Source organism: Zingiber officinale, chromosome 11A, assembly GCF_018446385.1.
Source record: "Zingiber officinale cultivar Zhangliang chromosome 11A, Zo_v1.1, whole genome shotgun sequence".
NCBI classification, from domain to species: Eukaryota; Viridiplantae; Streptophyta; class Magnoliopsida; order Zingiberales; family Zingiberaceae; genus Zingiber; species Zingiber officinale.
In genome coordinates, this window is record NC_056006.1 from 37688109 (window position 1) to 37709318 (window position 21210).

Here is a 21210-nt window from a genome sequence, read left to right on the forward strand (position 1 = left end):
CAGGTATAAAAGGAGGCCGAGAGCTTCTACACCTTCTTCTTCTTCTTCTTCTTCCGTGATTGCAAGTTCTTCCTGGCTCCTTCTCGAGCTTTGTTGAGCTCATACTTCATGAAGCTTCGCGTGTCGTCGATCATTGCTGCGATTGGGTTGTGAAGTTGCTGCTTCATCGCCTCCGGTCGACAGAGAAGGCAAGCGAGTGTTGCATTCATATTGTTGTTTGTATTTGCTTCTTGCTTTCCTTGTACTCCTTTCTTGTTGTTACAAGTATTGTGGCGAGGTTTCTCCACCCACAAGGAGCATCTATTAGCTGGTTCTCGGGGGACTCATCCACCGACGGATTGATAGGCTTCGTCCACCTTACGGACACGTCGAGGAGTAGGAGTTTATCTCCAAACCTCGTTACATCGGTTTGTTTGAGGTTTGTCTTCTTTCCCTTTCGTTTCTGTGTTTATTTTCAGCTGCGCTAACACGTTTTGTAGAAAGAAACGACGATTTGGGGTCGGCTATTCACACCCCCCTCTCTAGCCTCCTTACGAAGGATCCTAACAAGTGGTATCAGAGCCAGGTTGCTCTTCGTCGGATTAACACCCGGGGGAGCACAAGCTAGAGAATGGATCGACTCGGAGAAGACATCACGTTTCCACCATTCTACGAGTGCTGCAACTTCGCGTATTGGAAGGTAAGAATGAGGTATTTTCTTATGACTAACCTTGAAAATTGGAGTTGTGTTCAATTAGGTTTCAAGTCTCCGATGGACAAGAAAGGAGAAACCCTAGAGAAGAAGGAGTGGACCAAGGAGCAAATCCACCAATCAACCATCAATGATGAGGTAACGAAAATCATTGAATTTTCTTTACCTAATGACATTTTATGTAGAATAGGTGGTTACAACAATGCCAAGGAGTTGTGGAATAACTTGGCCAAGTTTCATGAGGAGAGCTCCACTTCAAGCCATGAAGAGGAGTCAAGTGAGCCAAGTAGCTCACATCATGGAGGGAGTGAATTAGAAGTTGAGAGTCACTCAACGTCTAAGGAAGAAGAGGAGGAGGTCTCTTCTTCAAGATCGGAGCAAGAAGAAGCATCTACCTCCGGAAGGGATGAGGAAGAGAGCCTTCATCCATCCTCAACCCTAGGTAACTCAAGCATCGTAATTTCAAATAAGTTACATATAATATGCTTTGAGTGTAGGGAATTTGGGCACTACAAGAGTAAGTGTCCAAGGAGGATTAGGAAGACTCCACCGACACCAAAGGTCAAGGGAGCCGGAGTCCCGACACGCAAAGGCAAGGGGCACGTGGTATGCTTCCAATGCAAGCGAAGGGGACATTATCGGAGTCAATGTCCAAGGGGGAGGCAACCTCACAAGGACAAGGGATGTACATCGATAGGGGGAGCTAAGGCAAACCCTAAGCTACCTTTTAAGGCACATTATTGCAATTCAAATAAGAAACATGCTAGTAGTTTTATTGCTATTGCAAATAATGATGAGCATGTTAACAATAGAAAACCATATGTGTGCTTAGGTGCTAAATATGTTAGCTTAGATAAGGATAATACTAGAAATGTCAACCCTAGGATTAACTCATCTAAGGCTAAGGAGAACCTAGGTAGAAACCCCAAGACAACTAGACATATGCCTAGGAACACCTCAAGAAAGAATGATAAATTAAAATTTGAGGTTTTAGAGAAAGAAAATCAAGTCTTGAGGTCAAGACTTGACACTCTAGAAAAGGCCCTAAAGAATTTAGAGAAGTCAACTCTAGGGTCTAAGGGTCAAATTTCAAAGCCCAAGGACAAGAAAGGTTTGGGTCACAAACCTAAGTCCCAAGTGGTCAAGCCCACTTATCACAATGTTCCATTCGACTATGGAACAAGACCTAGGGCTAGAAAGACCATCACCAAGGTCACAAGGGGAGTCACCCCTAGAGTGGATCTTGATGAGTCCCAAATGACCAAAGCTTCAAAGCCTAGGAGGGTCATTAGGAGGGTTGCTAGGGAAGTTATCCCTAGTGAATATTTAGTGAACCCAATGAGCTCTAATAGGTATTGGGTTCCTAGGAGCATCTTCTCTACCCCATAGATGAGTTAGAGAGTGTCAACTCCGATTAGAAGGGTAGTTAACCCAACTTTGAGGAAATTGACACTCAAGGAACATTTTGAAGGTTTTGTGAATCTTTGAAAATGAAATGAATCTATCATTTACTCCTTGAAGAGTAAATTGTGCCATATTTGAAAAAAAATTATATCAACTTTAATCTTTATTGGCACAAGTTAGGAAAACCTAGAGAAATACCAAGTTGGGGTCTTGGTACTCTCTTAGGAATTTAAGACAATCTAGGCCTTGATTAAAAAGTGCTATTCTTGAGGAAATGTGAAATATGCCAATTTTTGAGGATATACTTAGTGTTAAGTGGCATAAATTAATCAAGAAAAATAGGAATGCCAACTTAGGTTTGGGCATTTTATTGAAGCACTTTGAGCAATCTAGGTTTAGATTTTAAGTTAGCTAAGGTGTTAAGGATACTTAGATAGGTAATCTAGGTATTTTATTTGTGCTAACTTACCATGGTTGTTTTCCATATACCATGCCATGACATCATGTTTAACTTATTATCATTCGAAATGTCATGATAATGCTTAGACTAATTATATGTCATGCTTATTTTAAGTTTTATACTTTATGCCATGACATCATGAAATTGGAACATGCTTCTATTTATGACATCATCTTATGCCATGTCATCATCTCTTGCATTAATAATCAATGAAATTGATTTAAGGATAAAAACACAATTAGATATTGAGATCAAATTGGTGTTTAGAAAATGCATGAGAACTTAGCCTAAGATAACCTAAACCCATATCTCACATCAAAATTGACTTGGATGTGTTTGATACACTTTAGATGTGTGTGAGATTTTAGGATCATGAGTTAGGATCAAAGTACATAGTTCTTGTACCTAGATGAGCCTAATTCAAGAGATTGGGGATCATAGGGAAAGCTTATGTACAAGTCATGTACATATAGCCCAAAGATTATGGTCCTAAATTAAAGGGTTTAAAATCATTTTAAAATTGATTTGAAAAACCATGATGAAGCTTTTCTAGTGATAGCATTCATCATTGAGCAAGATGATACAAAGATGAGTTAAACTTTGAACTATTTCAAAAGTTTTTGAACTTTGTTTCAAGATTTGAAAATGGAAGTTATTTTCATCTAAAATTATTTTTCCATGATAGTATATGGTATGAGGAATGTATCCTCAAAATTTTACGATTTTTGGAATTTTCTGTAATTTTCTGTGAGTTTCTGAATTTCTCTCGGGGAGAAAATTAGAAATCTCTGATTTCAGAGGCTGGATTGGTCACCGGACCGATCCAGAGAAGTCCTGATCGGTCTGGTGACCGATCAGTGACGATCCAGAAAGCGAGGATCGATTTGGGAATCGATCCAAGGGGTTCCTGATCGGTCTGGGGACCGATCAGTGCGTGCCGAATTTCTGATTTTCAGCAGGTGTCTGAAATTTAAAGTTTTTGGGAGTTGAGTTTCAGATCTCTAAAGGATTGAAACTCTCCAAGACATTGTTGGTGCAATGGTCAAGGGGGAGTTGGCCTTTAGGGAGAGTTTTACCTATTAGTCAAGGGGGAGTTTTTACTCCTTAAGACTTTTGAGGATTAGTGATATGGAATTGTCACTAAGTTGAAGTGTTGAGTTTAGTATCAAGGGGGAAATTAAGGGTTTCAATGAAAGGTATGGGACATTCATTGGGAAGAAACTCTTGACCTTGATTCCCTCTTTTTTATGTGTGTCAAAAAGGGGGAGAGATGTAGGTTTGGGGAGAATGTTCAAGGAAGAACATTAGAAAATCTAAGTTAGGTTATCGGGTTAACCTAACTTGATTATGGGTTTGATTATGAGTTTTGTCAAACATCAAAAAGGGGGAGATTGTTGGTGCAACCTTAGGTCAAGGTTGACCTGGTTGACCAGACTCGAGTTGACTTGACTCGAGTTGTGTTTTGATGTTTGACGAGTTATGTTTGACAATGTTTGTACCTTGATGTTTGACAAGGATACAAGTTTGGGAGAGTGTGGGTGCAACCCGCGGTCAAGGTTGACCTGGTTGACCCAAGGTGAGTTGACCTGACTCGGAAAAGTCCAAGCAGGGAGCTTGGCACGGGAAAAGTCCAAGTATGGAGACTTGGCACGGAGAAGTCCAAGTATGGAAGCTTGGCACATGGGAAGTCGGAGAGGGCTCGAAAGCTCGTTCTCCGGACTGGTGTCAGAGAGGGCTCGGGAGCTCGTTCTCTGGACCGGATGTGGGAAGTCCTGGTGAGTGAAGCCAGGCAGACGGGAAAGTCCTGGTGAGTGAAGCCAGGCAGTTGGAAAAGTCCTGGTGAGTGAAGCCAGGCAGTTGGGAAATCCTGGTGAGTGAAGCCAGGCAGATTGGAAATCCTGGTGAGTGAAGCCAGGTGAAAACCCTAGTGAGTGAAGCTAGGTGAAAATCCTGGTGAGTGAAGCCGGGCAAGGGAAAATCCAGATGGATCAAGGGTGATCGGACATCTGGTGATGGGAAGTCCAAGTAGGTCATAGGATTGACCAGATACTTGGTACGGAGATAAAAGTCTAAGTGGGTCAAAGGGATTGACCTGACACTTAGCGGGGAGTCCTAGCAGGTCAAGGGAGTGACTGGATGCTAGGCGCAATGTACCAACAGGTCAAGATTGACCGGATGTTGGTTTGGACTTGGTTTGGGCGAAAATATAGTCGGATCGATCCGGTGATCGATCCGGATATCATGAATATTCGATCGGTCCGGTGACCAATCGGTAACACATCGTAGCATATCAGTGATAACTGATCGATCGTCGGTGACCGATCGTGAGTCGATCGAAGCCGAGCGAGGCGGGCGAAGAGGAGCCGATCGGTGCGGGGACCGATCAGCAAAGCTGATCGGTCCCGGACCGATCAGAAGTTCTCGATCGGTCGTGGACCAATCAGGAAGTTCCCTGATCGGTCCACAGACCGATCAGGGCACTAGCCGTTGCGACGCAACGGCTAGATTTCTTCTGTGCTTCTTTCTCCGCAGGTATAAAAGGAGGCTGAGAGCTTCTACACCTTCTTCTTCTTCTTCTTCTTCCCAGGATTGAAGCTTCTGCTCCTGTGCTCTGAGGTTCTGAGCTTTGTTGAGCTCGCTTCCGAAGTTTCGCGTGAGCTCCAAGTCGTCGATTAGCTGCTGCAGTTGGGTTGTGAAGTTGCTGCTTCATCGCCTCCGGTCGACAGAGAAGGCAAGCGAGTGTTGCATTCATATTGTTGTTTGTATTTGCTTCTTGCTTTCCTTGTACTCCTTTCTTGTTGTTACAAGTATTGTGGCGAGGTTTCTCCACCCACAAGGAGCATCTATTAGCCGGTTCTCCAGGGACTCATCCACCGACGGATTGATAGGCTTCGTCCACCTTACGGACACGCCGAGGAGTAGGAGTTTATCTCCGAACCTCGTTACATCGGTTTTTTTGAGGTTTGTCTTCTTTCCCTTTCGTTTCTGTGTTTATTTTCAGCTGCGCTAACACATTTTGTAGAAAGAAACGACGATTTGGGGTCGGCTATTCACACCCCCCTCTCTAGCCTCCGTACGAAGGATCCTAACACCAGACACGGCCGTGTGAGTGAAGCCGAGGAGGAAAAGGGAGGGCCCGTGTAGATCTACACGGCCCGTGTGGAGAAGCCCTTAAGAGGCCGTGTTTTCCTTACACGGCCAGATTCTGGCCGTGTCCCGCACATACCCGCCTCTCTTAAAACATCTTCTTTTCTTTCAATCTCTTTAAGATCCCTCTTTTCTTCAACCTTTTCCTCAAACTCTCTTAGATCCAGATTCTTTTCCTCTCCAACACTCAAGATCTTTGTTCCCCTAACCTCAGATCTTTAAGATCTTACTTCTCTAACCCTAAATAGTCCCTTCCCTCATCTAAACTCAACAAGATGTCCAATCTTTTGAAGAAGCTTCGTAAAGGAGGTGGTGGATCTAGTGGAGATAAAGAGAAGGAACCATCTAGGGATAAAGGAAAAAAACCAATGAAGGGCAAAGGAAAGAGGACTTCGTGCAACGAAGGTAATGACAATGAATTCAATATAGTATTTCGAACTGATGATCATATAACTAGATTTGTAATTCTTGTCAATAGAAAAATTGTGTGTACTAGATACATGGACCCAACTATTCTTGATATGCTAGGAATTAGGGAAGATGTAGATTTGTTGATTGGGTTTTTAGAGTGGGGTGATATTATGTACACGCATTTGCCTACATATCCTCGTCTTGTTTTGGAGTTTTTTAGTTCATTAGATGTCCATTTTGTTAATGAGGATGATTATATTGGAAAATTTTCATTTAGATTGATGAATCAAGAATTTCAATGGACATTTAGTGATTTTAATTGTTGTTTTGGATTGTCTACCGGTAGCCCTCGTAGGTTTGATTCAAGGTTTAATTGGAATCATTTTTGGAATGCATTAACTGGATTGGATCAACCTTATGAGCCTTCAAAAGCTAAGGCTTCTCATATGCAAAACCCCGTTCTTAGGTACCTACATAGAATTATGAGCAAAACTATTTTTGGTAAGGGAGAGAGTGATGGGGTAGTTAAAAAGATTGAGCTTTATGCTTTATGGGCCATGCTTCATAAGGTCGATTTCGATTCTGGTTTTCATTTTGTACAAACCTTGTTAAGAGCCGCAAGGGCATCGTCAGGATCAATTGTCTTTGGTGGTTTGATTACCCGAATAGCTTATAATTTAGATCTTGATTTAGATGGGTTAGAAATAATTCATGGTAATGACATGATAGACATTGATGCATGCCTTGCCATGAAAATGATTGTTCGGGATGAGAATGAGTTTGCATTTCCTAGGAGGAATGGTTTTCCTCTACCTCTTCCTTGTCCTGGACGAACGTCTATTCGTAACCCTGCTAATTGGGTAATCACCGATATCGATCCCGAATATGTTCCCTCTATATCCGGAGACACAGAGCCACACATTGAACCCTCAACATCTGGATTCCCACAGCCTTCCGAACATCTGGATCCTGCTAGGCATTCTTTTGCTTATGGTAGGGGTTCCTCCAGATTTGATTTTTCTGATTTCCGTACTTCTCTAGAATTGCTCCATGAGAATCATGATGCCCAACGAAGAATGTTGGAAGGCCGCTTCTCTTTATCAGATAATCAGTTTAGAGAAGTACAAGAGCACTTTCAGTTCACAAGGAACTTTCAGGGTCAAGTGGCTGAATTTGTCCAGGATTATGATACTGATCAAGCTAGAATGAGAGATTTTATGCAGAGCATGAGTGTCACTAGCCAACAAGTTGATGCTTTGTTTGAGTATCATGTAATCCTAAGCGAAACTCCTGGTTTCCCGAGTTTTCCCATTGGTCAGCCACGTCGTAGGCACCCTTTTCCTCGTCCTCCTCCACCTCCATCTCCACCATATTGATTTCATCGGGACGATGAAAAGTTTGAGTCTGGGGGGGGGGTGTCAAACCTGATTTCTTTTTGTTTAAGTTTTTGATTGTTTTCTTGTTTTCTGCATGTGTAGTTTTTGTTTTGCATTTTATTTTGATTGTCTTGCTTGAGTGTTTGTTTTGATAGTCATTTGATTATCTTTTGAAATAATTTTGGTAAACATCTTGAGAACATCAATCTTCACTTTTATGCTTTCTTGTCTTCAAGATAAAATGTTAGCACGTTCATTATCTAGATTCATGATGTTGTAAATGATGCTAGTAGTAAGCTTTATGTACTTCTTTTCTCTATCTTGGGTAGCATGAACAAGCTAAGAATCATATGGAGATGAGTTTTAGTCTTGGCTTGACCTTAAGAGTCTTACTTTTACTACACTTTGACTTGATGCTTGAATGGTTGATATCATTGAAATAGTCATGATTCATCTTGTTTGCTTAGTACTTGATTTCCATGGTGATTTTTCAAACTTTATTTTGGTTACTGGATGAGGCTAAACTCATGCAAGCTCATTTGGAAAAATCAAAATATCCCAACATTTGTGCTAAAAGTACACTTGTGAAATAAGATTTGCCCAATGCAAATACTTATGAAAAAATTGAAAAAGAAAAGCAATGAAAAAAAAATAATAAGCGATATAAAAACAGTTGTCGTGAGTGGAATCTAGCAAATCACCCCTTTGAGACCGAGTTAGGTTACTGGGAAAATGACTGCTTAGCTTCTCTTGAGATTGAGCACACCTTTGAGACCTTGGGTTGGTGGAGAAGTATGAACCAAGTGAGTGGCAAGTAAGTTCCTATCACTGGTTACTTGTCTCTCACTGGAAACATTAGGAATTCAAATTTGATGACGACTTGACTAGGACATAGATTGAAACTTGAAGGGTTTTTGAGTTACTTTTACATTGCGCACAGGATACTTAAGCTTGAGCCATACTTGATTTGTTTCCATGATTATGCATTTTATTGGAACTCTTTGATAGAGTTAGGAAAGTACATTAGGGTTTATGAATGCGTTGTAGAATATATGAATTTAGATTGCAGCATTTTGCTTGAGGACAAGCAAAGATTTAAGTCTGGGGGTGTGATGTGCATAGGTTTTATATACTTTTATGCATATTTTGATGCACATTTACATACTTTGAGCTTGCTTGATCTATGCATTTTTATACTTCCAGCTTTTCCTTTAGCATATTTACTCTTTTTGTTTGTAGATATGTTTTTTGTGCATTTTTTGTACACAGGAGTCGAATTTGGTGAATATTCTACATTCTTGGACAAAACTTATGAGCAAAGCAAGCGAGAAGGCACCTGGCCGTGTACCAGACACGACCCTGTATTGGTAGGGAGCTCCTGCCGTGTGGACTCAGAGGCCGTGTGGCAGCAACAGCAAAGGAACTTGGCCAGGCCGTGTCAACCTCACACGGCCGTGCCAAGTTTTGAAGTAAATCAGACTTCAATCCTTATAGGGTCGTGTGGATCTACATGGCCGTGTAAGGTTTCCAGAGACCAAGAAGGCCCTGGCCGTGTGCATCACACGGCCGTGCAGGGTTCCCAGCGCTTAAAAGTGTTCTGGCCGTGTGCACCACATGGCCGTGCCAGGTTTCCAGAAGCCGGGGCAGTCCAGGCCGTGTGGATCTATACGGCCGTGCTTGGGGTCTTGATGGGAGTTGTCTACGGTCATGTATGCCACACGGCCGTGTATGGATGGCAGAGATGGGAAAGGCTCTGGCCGTGTGAACCTCACACGGCCATGCCTCGGGGCCGTGTGGTGCCCGAAAGCCGTCCTCTATTTAAAGCTTCTTTAAAGATTTGAAAGGGGATCTTCTCCCCTTTGGGAGAAAGCAAGATTTGGTTGATTCCTTCCATTCTTGGGAGGATTTTTGGGCGATCTAAAGGGAGATTTAGGTGAATTCGACTCCGGGAGCGAGGATTGGATCCGAAGATGGAGCTATATTGTAGATAAGTTTTCTTTCTCTCCTCTTCTTGGATTGGGATTGAAGAAATGCTTGTAATCTTCCTATCTTTGGTTTTCTTTCTTCGTTTTATGGAGTAGATCTTTGTGTTCTAGGATGGAGAGAGTATTTGTGAGATAAATTGATGTAAACTCCTGTGGATTTTCCATTTCTTTGCTTCAATGATGTTGCCTAGTTTGTATCGATTGGATCTTGAATGATTAATTGTGATTAGAGCTTAATTCTCATTCTTGATTGATTGTTTGGATATCTTATAGAATTTGTAGAGATTAACTTTCACTCGATTTTCCGAGGGATCCACGTGATAGGTGCAAGCCCGTGTAAGGACGTTTGAGGGATAACCTTGAAGGGGAAATGAGAATATTCAAGAGGGTAGGATAGATTTTATGATTCAATCCGTGTATCTTTATGGGTTAAGAACCTATGAACTTCTATGTTGGTATCCGAGGGAAGCATGGTAATAGGTGCAATCCTGTGTAAGGACAACGTATGTTCTTATCTAATTGATCACATTTAGGTACATGTTTCAGTATAAGCCGGTTATCTATTGCAAGAGAAAACCGACAACCTTCTACAAATATTAGACAATTGAGAAATAAGAATTGGCAAACCATATACATTCAAGAGATCTTATAAAGAAACCAAAACTCCTAGAACCTCCTTTTATCATAACTCAAACCCCAAACTCTTGTTTGTTAATCTTTCATTTTAGATTTGTTTTTCATCCTAGAATTTGAAACCAATTGATTAGTTGTTTAGCTAATTCCCTTTGAGATATTTCTAGTGCTTATTCCAATCCCTGTGGATACGATAATCTTTTATATTACTTGCGACATTTCCGTACACTTGCGGAGAGCGAACAAGTTTTTGGCGTCGTTGCCGGGGTCTGTGCTATAACATTAGAGATTATCAATTGAGTTAGACTAAACATAACTTTTCGTTCTTTATTTTGATTTGCATAGTTATAACTAATTGTTAGAATTCTGTTTTCATAAGTTTTTCCTTTGTTGAATAACATACTTGATAATTCTTTTTGTTGCAATTCTAATTCTAATTCTAACTTTGCATTCTTGATTTCTAACATTCCAATCTTACCTTTCTCTGTTTTTAATTTCTTTGTTTGATTTAGTTTCTATTGCAAATCTTGTTCTTGTGTATGCGAAGATCTAACTTTGCAGGAGAATTTTTTCCTCTTGACCCTGAAATTGATAGAACATTTCATAGAAGAAGAATTCTGCAGAGACAAATTGAAGAACAAGAACATTTGAACATGGCTAATAGACCACTAAAGGATTATGCAGCACCTTATGCTAGTGGTTTTCGATCTAGTATTTCAAGACCCTCAGTGGAGGCAAATAATTTTGAGATCGAACCTATAATTATTTCCATGGTGCAGCAAAATCAATTTGGTGGAGGACCACATGAAGACCCTAGTCAACACTTAAAGGTCTTTTATGAAATATGTGGGACAATGAAAATGAATGGTGTTCCTTCAGAAGCAGTGCGGTTATTATTATTTGGGTTTTCTTTGAGAGATAGGGCCATGCAATGGTTGAATTCTTTGGCTTCCAATAGTATCACCACTTGGGAACAATGTGAGCAACAATTCCTTGATAAATTCTATCCCCCAAGTAAAATTGCTCATATGAGGAATTTGATTGCAAGTTTCAAACAAGCTGACTCAGAATCTCTATTTGAAGCTTGGGATAGATACAATAATATGCTCAGACAATGCCCTCATCACAGTTTGGAAAGATGGTTAGTGTTGCATACTTTCTATAATGGTATTAATTATCATACCAAAGTGTCCCTTGATTCAGCTGCTGGAGGGGCACTCTTGAATAAAAATTTGGATAAAGCTGAGGAAATCATAGAAAGTGTAGCACAAAATCATCATCAATGGCCAAATGAAAGAAGTGGTGGTCATCCTTCAATAAACCCAATAACAAAAGCATCAGGAAAGTTTGATGTTGATGCAGTGACTTTATTGGCTGCAAAACTTGATGCTCTCACAAAAAAATTTGAGAATATGGGGACTAGTTCAAATATGGTAAATACCATTGCTATATCTTGTGAAGTATGTGGGAGTTCAAAACATTCAAATGACTCATGTCCATTGGGAGCTATCACTGCACAAATTAATCAATTGGAGCAATGTGATGCAATCATGGGTTTCAATCAAAGATAGAACAACCCATACTCAAATACTTACAACCCTGGATGAAAAAATCATCCAAATTTCTCTTACAGAAATAATCAGAATAAAGGACCATCTATGGGGGCAAGACCAAATTTTCAATCTGGGCAACAAAATTTTCAGCAACAATCTTTTCAAGGCTTTCCTACATCCAAAATTGAAAAGATGCTTGAAGAAATTATCTCCAATCAAAATGAAATGAAGCAGGATCTATTGAAGCTTACTCAGAGAATGGATAGTTCTGAAAAGCATTAAAAGACTCAGGATAGCCAAATTGCCCAGCTAGCTTCCTCATCTTCTAGAGCACCAGGACAACTTCCTGGAAATCTTGATGTAAATCCTATGGAGCATTGTAACATAATTGAGCTTAGGAGCGGACGGACCTTGGGAAATCCCCAAGTGACTGCTCAAAAAGGGATGCAAAATGAAGAAGAGCTCTCTCCTCCTACACCTAGTCATATTTTTGATAATGAGGAGAATACCATTGAGGTTGAAGAGACTCTTCCACTGAACCATCAGAGCAAAGTTATCCCTTTTCCCCAGAGACTCAATATGCTTAAAAAGGATGAAGAATTTGACAAATTTTTAGAGAAGGTTAAAGAGATATGCGTTGAAGTTCCTCTTATAGATGCTATTCTTCAAATGCAAAAGTTTGCCAAATTCCTAAAGGGCATCATGTCAAATAAAAGAAAGAGAGGAGATGTAGAGACCATTGCACTAACTGAGGAATGCAGCGCTCTTTTGGTGAAGAACACTTCCCCGAAATTGAAGGATCCAGGGAGCTTTTATATTCCTTGCAATATAGGAACAAAATTCATTGAAAAAGCTTTTTGTGATTTGGGGGCAAGTGTTAGCCTCATTCCCTATTCAATTTGTAATAAGTTAGGTCTCAAAAACATTAAACTTACTACTATGGCACTACAACTTGCTGATCATTCCTGCAGGTAGCCTATGGGTATTATTGAGGATGTGCCAGTAGAAGTTGGTGGGAGTATTATTCCCCCAGATTTTGTTGTGTTGGACATGGAAGAGGACCCTAAAATTCCTATCATATTGGGAAGAGCATTCCTTGCTATAGCTGGAGCAATTATTGATGTTAAAAATCATAAGTTGTCATTGGTAATTGGTAAGGAACGGTTGGAGTATGATTTATCTAATGTCTCTAACTATGTTTCTTCTCTTTTAAATGCTTGTAGCAGGGCAAGCATTTACAAACTTAAGGAATGGAATTTCCATCCACATGGAAGGCCACCTAATGAAAAGAACAATTTGGTGGAGGATGTTGGGAGGAGACCTCCCAAAAAAAATGAAAAATATGTCTGCCCTCCAAGGGCAAGGAAATGAGAAGAATAAGTTGGATTGGTCGAGCTAAAGACTCTAAACAAGCGCTTCTTGGGAGGCAACCCAAGGGTTCTTTTAGTTAGTTGTATTTTGTATTTTCATCTTTATTTTGTTTTAACTATGTTTTAGTTTTGTGTTCAGGTTAAAATCTACTTCCATGAGCTGGCCATGACTTCCTCATGGGCATGGAGGTATTGGAGAAGTAGGGAAGGAGAAGAATCTTCAAATGGAATAAAACAGGGCATGCCCATGTGCTGTACACAGCCATGCAAAGGATGCAGAGAAGGAAGATGACCTGGCCCTGTCTACTAGACACGACTGTGTAAAATCTACAGACAAGGAAGGGGGCAAGGCCGTGTCCCAGACACGGCTGTGCAAAGAATCCAGAGAAGGAGAGTTCTTCGGCCGTGTTCCAGACACGGCCGTGTGGAGAAATCAGAGCAAAAGCTTGCATCGGCCATGTACCAAACACGAGCATGTGCCAAATCCAGAGAAGAGAACTGAGAAGGCCATGTCCCAGACACGACCGTTTGAAGAAAGCCGAGAAGAAGAAGGATGTGGTCGTGTCCCAGACACGGCCGTGTGAGTGAAGCCGAGGAGGAAAAGGGAGGGGCCGTGTAGATCTACACGACCCGTGTGGAGAAGCCCTTAAGAGGTCATGTTTTCCTTACACGGCAAGATTCTGGCCGTGTCCCGCACATACCCACCTCTCTTAAAACATCTTCTTTTCTTTCAATCTCTTTAAGATCCCTCTTTTTCTTCAACCTTTTCCTCAAACTCTCTTAGATCCAGATTCTTTTCCTCTCCAACACTCAAGATCTTTGTTCCCCTAACCTTAGATCTTTAAGATCTTACTTCTCTAACCCTAAATAGTCCCTTCCTTCATCTAAACTCAACAAGATGTCCAATCTTTTGAAGAAGCTTCGTAAAGGAGGTGGTGGATCTAGTGGAGATAAAGAGAAGGAATCATCTAGGGATAAAGGAAAACAACCAATGAAGGGCAAAGGAAAGAGGACATTGCGCAACGAAAGTAATGACAATGAATTCAATATAGTATTTCGAAATGATGATCATATAACTAGATTTACAATTCTTGTCAATAGAAAAATTGTGTGTACTAGATACATGGACCCAACTGTTCTTGATATGCTTGGAATTAGGGAAGATGTAGATTTGTTGATTGGGTTTTTAGAGTGGGGTGATATTATGTACACGCATTTGCCTACATATCCTCGTCTTGTTTTGGAGTTTTTTAGTTCATTAGATGTTCATTTTGTTAACAAGGATGATTATATTGAAAAATTTTCATTTAGATTGATGAATCAAGAATTTCAATGGACATTTAGTGATTTTAATTCTTGTTTTGGATTGTCTACCGGTAGCCCTCGTAGGTTTGATTCAAGGTTTAATTGGAATCATTTTTGGAATGCATTAACTGGAGGCATTATATGCAGTTGGTCACTGCAGTTGAATGCAGTGACCATCAGAAATAAGTACCCCTTTGTCTCAATTGCATGTTGCCTGATTGTGTAGAACTTGTTAACCTCGTAGAGGGATTATCTCTAGATCGTACACCCAAGGAGCCCTAGTGACAGGAGTAACATGTTCACAGACATCTAGGATACTTCCTTGAAAGGAGAGGCAAATTCTCCTCAAGGAAGCGAGAGACCAAACTTAGCTCTTAACCACTATTCTCGACTTACCAATTAGAGTCGTGTCCTCAAGATTTGCCGAGGTGCCCTAGTGACAGGGGTAAACTGTAACATGCCTTCTTAGGGTCCTTCTTTTATTCTGACATTTAAGAATAGCCGCTTTAGCTTCCGGAAATTGTATGTTAAGGACAGCGAGTGTAAGATAAAACGTGACACATCAATTCCACCACAACGAAACCGACCTCCTAGAACTCCTCATAACCAAGTGAACACTTCGACACACTAGCTCTCGATTCTTCTTCCCGACCTTTCTTCCCTAGATTATTCATAACCATTGGTAGTCTAGCTAACCCTTAGTGAACAATTGCTAGTGCTTATAACCAGTCCCTGTGGTATTGATATTTTTATTACAGACGACGAATCCGTGCACTTGCGGTTCGTAACAAGTTTTTGGCGCCGTTGCCAGGGATTGCGTCTATAACATTAGCAAAATCATATTGGATTAGACTAGGCTTTCTTTTCCTTTCTTAGTTTTCCGCATTCATTTCTTCTCTTTTATTATTTTCTATTCCACTATCATATTTCATATCTTATTATTGCAAGCGTTGAGCTAACATTCCAAGAAAGCTACTACCCTTCGATCTAGAGATTGACAAGACCTTTCTGAGGAAAAAAAATCTACAGAAGGCATTCCATGCAGCACAAGAATCCTCAAAAATGACCGACAAACTGCTGAAAGATTACGCGGCACCATATGCACGAGGGGTTCGGTCCAACATCACCCGACCACCCATTAAAGCCAACAACTTTGAAATCAAGCCCGCTGTAATCCACATGGTCCAGCAAAATCATTTCGGAGGAGGACCACATGAGGACCCGAACCACCACCTAGAGCTGTTCTACGAGATCTGTGGCACTATGAAGGTGAACAGAGTCCCTCCAGAATCAGTCAAACTACTTCTCTTTGGGTTTTCCCTGAAAGACAGAGCCAAGCAGTGGCTGAACTCCCTTCTAGAGAATAGCATATCATCCTGGGAGCAGTGTGAGTAGAAGTTTCTGGATAAGTTCTACCCACCTAGGAAAACTACTCACATGAGGAACCTGATTGCCAGCTTCAAATAGATACTCAGAATCATTATTTGAAGCTTGGGACAGATTCAAGAGTATGCTAAGACAGTGCCCCCATCATGGCCTTGAAAAATGGTTGGTTCTGCACACCTTCTACAATGGAATAATTTATCACATGAAGGTATGGCGCAGAACTTATCTCTTGATTCTGCAGCAGGAGGAGCACTGATGAACAAAAGCCTCGATGAAGCTGAAGAGATCATAGAGAATGTGGCGCAGAACCACCATCAATGGGCATCTGAAAGATCTAGTGGCTTTTTTTACGGGGAATCCAATTAAAGCGTCAGGGAAATTCGACGTAGATGCAATTACACTCATGTCGACAAAATTGGACGCGCTGACCAAGAAATTTGATGCCATGGGAGGCAACACAGCTAATGCAATAGTATGCGTCTGTGACACCTGTGGAAGTACGGATCACGCTCAAGACACCTACCCCTTTGGGCCGATACAGGCACATATGAACCAACTTGAGCAGTGTGATGCAATAACCAACTACAATCAGAGACAAAATAATCTGTACTCCAATACATACAACCCTAGATAGAGAAATCACCCCAATTTCTCATACCGGAATAATCATGATCAAGGACCAGCACATCAAAATTATCAGCCTGGGAACAAAGCCACTAATCTGGACAACAAACCTATCAACAACAACAACAACCTTCACAACTGTCCAGGATTGAAAAGATGCTTGAGGAAGCTCTCTCAGAGCAAAAGGAGATGAGAAACGAGATCAAGCAACTGACTCAGAGGCTGGAAAACTCTGAAAAACACCAGAAGATGCAAGACAGCCAGATAGCTCAGTCCGTCTCAAGAGCACAGGGTACATTCCCAGGTAAGCCAGACTTAAATCCAGTAGAACATTGTAACCGCATTGAGTTGAGGAGTGGACGTACTGTGGGATACCCTCAAATCATTACTCAGAAGGAGCTTAACTTAGAGAAGGAGCCCTCTCTCCTATTGCCCAATCATACCCAAAACAGGGATAGAGAAGAGGCTACTAAAAAGATTGAAGAAACTTTTCAAGCTACCCCACAAAATCAGACGATCTCTTTTCCTCAGAAGCTTATAACATCCCAGAAAGACGAAGAGTTCAACTGCTTCCTGAAGAAGATCAAAGAAATCTGCATAGAAGTACCACTGATGGATGCGCTGCACCTAATGCCGAAGTTCATAAATTTTTTAAAGGGAATATTATCTAACAAAAGGCAGAAGGGCGACTTCGAGACTATAGCATTAACAGAGAATTACAGCGCTCTCCTTATGGCGAATTCTCCACCAAAGCTTCAGGATCCAGGAAGCTTCCCCATACCCTGTAAAATTGGTTCTGAACTCATACCGAGAGCTTTCTGCGACTTGGGGGCCAGCGTCAGCCTACTTCCGTACACTTTATGCAAGAAGCTGGGCCTCCAGAACATTAAATTGACCACTATGGCACTGCAATTAGCTGACCATTCATGCAGATAACCAATGGGGATAGTGGGAGATATACCAATTGAAGTGGGTGGATGTATAATTCCATAGATTTCATTATCTTGGATATGGAGGAAGACCCTAAGATACCGATTATCCTTGGAAGACCATTCCTTGCCATAGCTAGAGCCATCATCGATGTAAAAAGTCACAGGTTATCCTTGGAGATCGGCGAAGAAAAAAATCAAGTTTGATTTATCAGATTCCTTCATCTGCAACCCCTCTTCTCAGGGAAATTCTCGCAAGATCAACATGCACAAAGTCGAGGAGTGCAATTTCCATGAGAGTTCCCCTCCAGCAAGCAACAAGAAATAGATTTGTCCTACACGAGCGAAATTGAAGGCGCAGGCTGGAGCATTAACCCTAGGAGGAGAGCCATCCTTCCACGGGTTTAGTCCGCATTAACTGAAACGGGGTCGAGCTAAAGACCTAAAACAAGCGCTTCTTGGGAGGCAACCCAAGTGTTTTTCTTTCATTTTAGTTCATCATTCCTTTTTGTCGTTCTATTTCTCTAGTGAGTTTTGGTCTAGTATTTCATTTTGGGTATTTCATTTTCAAAATGTGCATAGCCTCCACGAGCTGGCCATGAATGTTTTCATGGGCGTGGAGGCGATGGGGGAGCTGAAATGACGAAGAGCGAACCACTATGATCTTAAGGGAGCCGACCATGTGACCTCACACGGCCGTGTGGAGCCAACGTGGAGACTAAAGCCACGGGTCGTGCAACTCTGCACGACCGTGTAGCTTGTGCAGAGAAGAAAGAGGCATGGTCGTGCAGCCCTGGCAGAGAGGAAGAAGGTCCAGGCCATGCCACTGGCATAATCGTGTGACTCATACAGAGGAGAAAAAGACAAGGGTCGTGTCAATCGGCACGACCGTGCCACTTCGTCCGAGGGGAGAAAGAAGGAGGTCGTGCTAATCGGCACGACCGTGCAGCATCCCGTTTGACCCGGTCATGTCTATAAGACACGACCATGCCCCTGCCCGTGTACGCTGCCTCCTTTTCCAAGAAACCCTATTCCCATCTCCCTCTCTCCCAAAAGCCTTCTCCTCTCTACTACACCTCATCAACCCCTAATTTTCAACCTCTAGAGCTCACTTTTACCTAGATCTACATCTAGATCTAAAACTTCCTCAAGCCACAAATCCGAAAAGAGAGAAGAAACTTCCCTATTTTCCCCTCCTTCTCCTCACTATCTCCATCCTCAAGACCCAATTCCACAAGAAACTCCTCAAGGCCTTGCACCATGTCGCAGATCTTGAAGAGACTTTATCGAGGAAGTGGTGGATCTGGCGAAGGAGACACACCGAGTGTTGGGTTTTTCGGGCTGCGAAAATCGCGTTTTCGCGTCGCGGAAACCCCAAAAGCCCCAAAGCCAACGGATCCGTGCAAAGAAAAATTTCTAAAAACTACGAATACGAGTTTCTACTGAGATCTACTCCTAGATCTACATGAAAAGGGTTATACCTTTGAAGCGAAGCCCTTCGCATTCCCGCTCGTCCAAACGGTGTCGGATCTCAAGAGTATCAAAGTAGATACTCCTCTAGAAGTATCCACACGAACTAATTAGGTGGAGAAGACCTAAACGAAGATGTGCTAGCACCTTGATAGGTCACGACAAGAGAGGAGAAGAGGGAGAGGGAGAGCTTGAGAGAGAGAGTGAATGCACACATGAATGAAAAATTCATTCCACACCACACCATAGTGGCCGGCCACATTTAAAAGAATGTAACTCCCATTTTTCATTAAGTGCAATTAATGTGTAGCCATTAAAGTGAAGAATTGTAACCTCCATGAGGTGGCATCTCACTTAATTAATCATGATGATGTGGAGCATCATCATTGGTTCACATCTTGCCAACTCACTAATGATGTGGCAATTAGTCAAGTCAAACATGACTCTTCCTCTTCCTCTCAAGTCAAGTCAAACTTGACCAAATCTCTTCCATGGTTAATCTAATCTAACCATTTGATTCAAGCCAATTTAATATAATGAATCTAATTCATTAAATTAAGTTGATTTAATGAGTTATAATCTAAATTAGACTCATTAAATACATGAATCAACTTGAGTCCAACTCAATTAGCCCAATTTGGATTACTCTTAATCTAATTTGATTCATCAAATGAATCTAATCCTCTTGGTTCATCATATGAACCTAATCTCCATCTAATTGTCTTTAGTGTGTGACCCTATAGGTTCTTGTAACGTTGGCAATGCCCTTAAACCCATTTAGGAGCATAAGTAATGAGCGGTATCTAGCAACACATCATTACTACCCAATGTTACAAGAATGTTGAGATCCAATATCACCTTGTGACTACTAATTGTGACTTCTCACAATATATGACAAGTGTCCTTCTATCCTAGACAGCTAGATTGATCAATGTGAGGCATAGACCGTGTCATCCTTTGATCAATCTAAATCTTGAACTCCTAGTAGACTCACTAAATCAAATGAGCTCAATATCTCATATTGACTCATTTGGGCATGGCCATGCACTTCGTGGTCTCACTCTATCAAGAATACCGATGTCTCTCCCGTCATATAGGAGGGATAGATCCCATCTACATCACTCACATCCCTCCGCATAATTTGTTACATACCTAGTTATCGCCTTTATAGTCCACCCAATTACGGGTGACGTTTGACGAAACCAAAGTACATAACTCCTTATGTAGGGAACTATGGTGACTTCAGGTCTAAGGACTAGTAGTCATACTAATAGTCACATGAAAAAGTATATGACACTCATATAACGATCCATGATACTTTCTCATGGCGGGTCATTCAGTATACATTCTCTAATGTATACCCATGTGTCAACTTGATATCTCCATATCCATGACTTGTGAGATCAAGTCATCGAGTTGACCTACATGCTAGTCTTATTGCATTAACATTGTCCCTGAATGTTAATACTCGACTAGCAATAATTAAGAGTAGTGTTCCCTATATCATCTCACTATCGATTCAACCAATCGATTGATATAGGTAAGAATCTTCTACTCAAGGACGTTATTATACTTTGTTTATTTTGACACCAATACAAGTAAGTATAATAACCAAAAAACCAAATGTCTTTATTTATATATAGAATATGATACAACAAGTCCAAAATACAATCATCAAATGATTGGCTCTAGGGCTCTAGCTAACAATCTCCCACTAGCACTAGTGCCAATCAGTGTAGGCTCTAAGCCCCAATGACCTAGTGTGACCATCATGCTTCCTCTGTGCCAAAGCCTTAGTCAAGGAATCTGCGATGTTAGCCTCTGTAGGTACTATGCAAATCTTCACATCTCCTCTCTCGATGATCTCTCGAATGAGATGGAAGCGCCGTAGTATGTTTTTGGTCCGCTGGTGTGAGCGAGGTTCCTTCGCCTGTGCTATAGCTCCATTGTTGTCACAATAGAGCTCAATAGGGTCAGCAATGCTAGGAACCACCCCAAGTTCAGTGATGAACTTGCGAATCCAAACAGCCTCCTTTGCTACCTCTGATGCAGCAATATACTCGGCCTTTGTCGTAGAATCAGCTACTGTGTCCTGCTTCGAACTCTTCCAGCTCACAGCACCACCATTAATGCAAAATACGAACCCCGACTACGATCTATAGTCATCCTAGTCGGTCTGGAAGCTAGCATCACTGTAACCCTTTACAGCTAGCTCATCATTGCCTCCATATATCAATAAATATTCTTTAGTCCTTCATAAGTACTTAAGAATATTCTTGACCGCTATCTAGTGACTTTCACCTGGATCTGACTTGTATCTGCTCGTCATGCTCAAAGCATACGAGACATCTGGTCGAGTACATAGCATGGCGTACATGATAGATCCTATGGCTGAAGCATAAGGGATCTGATCCATACGGTCTCTCTCCTCTCTAGAAGAGGGACCCTGAGTCTTCGAAAGACTCA

At 41.5% G+C, this 21210-nt stretch overlaps 1 protein-coding gene, 1 non-coding gene and 1 pseudogene across 2 annotated transcripts; 1 reads left to right on the top strand and 2 right to left on the bottom strand.

Annotated features, from left to right (window-relative positions):
- Positions 1-11133: 11133 nt before the first annotated feature.
- Positions 11134-11239, bottom strand: LOC122033197. Its single transcript, XR_006126439.1, has one exon. It is a non-coding gene; the product is annotated as a small nucleolar RNA R71 (small nucleolar RNA).
- Positions 11240-15802: 4563 nt separating this feature from the next.
- On the bottom strand, positions 15803-15874 carry LOC122033137 (annotated as a pseudogene).
- Positions 15875-16534: 660 nt separating this feature from the next.
- LOC122031347 lies at positions 16535-17281 on the top strand. The gene has a single exon (XM_042590470.1). It carries the CDS (start codon positions 16535-16537, stop codon positions 17279-17281), a length of 747 nt encoding a protein of 248 aa, XP_042446404.1.
- The last annotated feature ends 3929 nt before the right edge of the window (positions 17282-21210 follow it).

Excerpts from the sequence above, each read along its gene's own strand:
- LOC122031347 (XM_042590470.1), top strand. The coding sequence starts at position 16,535 with ATGAGAAACGAGATCAAGCAACTGACTCAGAGGCTGGAAAACTCTGAA.